General features: G+C 38.9%; 1 protein-coding gene across 1 annotated transcript; it reads right to left on the bottom strand.

Moving 5' to 3' along the window:
- Nucleotides 1–970: 970 nt before the first annotated feature.
- On the bottom strand, nt 971–1,348 carry LOC126700834 (zinc finger protein ZAT3-like). The gene has a single exon (XM_050399015.1). It carries the CDS (start codon nt 1,346–1,348, stop codon nt 971–973), a length of 378 nt encoding a protein of 125 aa, XP_050254972.1.
- Between the last annotated feature and the right edge of the window lie 457 nt (nt 1,349–1,805).

Here is a 1,805-nt window from a genome sequence, read left to right as displayed (position 1 = left end):
ACTCTCAAGTTTATGGAAGTGCATGTGTTACCAAGTGAAGATAGAGAAACAAGCAAAAAAAGCGCAATTTTGGTTTCAGACACGCAAACACTCGATTAAGATTCTATCTCTTTCTTTTTTCTATTTTCTTTTCTGCCTGGTCGAATCTTACCCTTCATGGATTTTCTTACTAACCTATTACTATACTTTTTTCCCTCTATTCAAAAGGAATATACCTTTGTCAAAAAAAAAAAAAAAAGAGAAAGGAATATACCTTTTGAAATAAATAGTTGGAACAAAAGTACTATATTTGCAATTGCTCGTGCGTAAATCGTAATTGTTGGAGGAGTCTGAAGTGGGAGGAAGAGAGAGAGTGTTTTTGAGATTAAAAAATTATATTTTTTTAACAACTTCATGAAAAGTAAAGAGTGTGGGATAATTACATTACACACCATGCTCTTACAACTTATTGGCCAATAAAAAGTGAAATCAGGCAGGCGACCTTCTTGAAAAACGTACAAGTTGGTGTCATTTCGTATCCATAAACTTTTCAATCAAGTTGAAGTATTATTTTTCATTTTTTAAAAGCGAGTAGATGAATGAATTGTCAGAAAACCGAACACCGAACCATGTTCTATAAAGAAGAAGAAAAAGTGTCAAACATGTACAACACCCAAGTCCAACCCAACGGAATAAAACTCCCACAACTTTTAGAAAGGTTTTTTTTAGAGAAACATAAGAGTCTACGAACACGAAGTACAAACCAAACACAACATCTTACGAGTACAGACCAGAAACTGCAACTTGAAAATACAAACAACACGCAGACATAAACAAATACAAACACCGGCACAAACATAATACAGATAAGACCAACAACTAGTACAGATAAGAACAACAAACACAAAATGCTGGCAAATCTTCAGGTACAACTGCGTCTTCGGGATGAGGCAAAAGGCAGTACATACCATCAACTCAAATTTCACTATCCTCATCCATAATTAAGGACCTCATTCAGATCGAAACTCTCCCAAGTTGAAGGAGGCTTCATTCCCTTCCATGGACGGTTGCGATGCTTCTTCATGTGGCCACATATAGCCCTTAACATGTCATAGGTTTTTTCGCAAAGGACACATTTATACAGTACTGGAGGCGCATTCAAATAAAGGGGGAGAGCTTTTGCCTTGACTATGGCCCCTCTAGCAACTCTCTTACGTGGCTTACGCCTACGCAGCTGAGCCTGTGCCCTAGTTTGGAATTCTCCAAATTCACTGTCTGGTAAAGTTGAAGCATTACGGCCGGCATTGATAGGCCCAGGGTTGTGTTGAGTCTGGTTGGGTGGGAATTGGAAATCATTAGGGTTTTCCATGGTGCTCTTCGTGTGTACTAAGCAAGAATGGAAGTGTCAAGTGTGAAGCAGACTGTGAGAGTGTGGTTTTGGGAGGGGGGTATTTGTATTGGCCGTGTGGAAGTCATGTGCGGTTTTTTGAACGTTGTCTTATTGTTTGGCCAAATTAATGATCAATGTGATTCTTTTGGAATCTTTGGGCCCACATGTCTCCCTTTTTTTCTGGAAGATTGACTCCATTTTAGTACAGGTAACGACAAGTTTACGGATACAAATTGATACAGAATATGAAGAAAATGTTCATTAGTTTCAAGATTTCAAAATTTTGATGCTTAACATTTACCTGCATATTCACGGAAACCAAACAGAGCGAGTTTGTGAAGGAAATTTATAACCTGGCGTGAGGAGGAAGGATAGAGATGGAGGTGAGATCGCAAGCTTTGTTGGAGGCGTTGTCGCGCTGGGTTGGGCTCTGCTT

Source organism: Quercus robur, chromosome 9 (genome assembly GCF_932294415.1).
Source record: "Quercus robur chromosome 9, dhQueRobu3.1, whole genome shotgun sequence".
Classification (NCBI taxonomy): domain Eukaryota; kingdom Viridiplantae; phylum Streptophyta; class Magnoliopsida; order Fagales; family Fagaceae; genus Quercus; species Quercus robur.
Note: the sequence above shows the minus strand (reverse complement) of the source record. Positions and strands in the feature narration are given on the sequence as shown.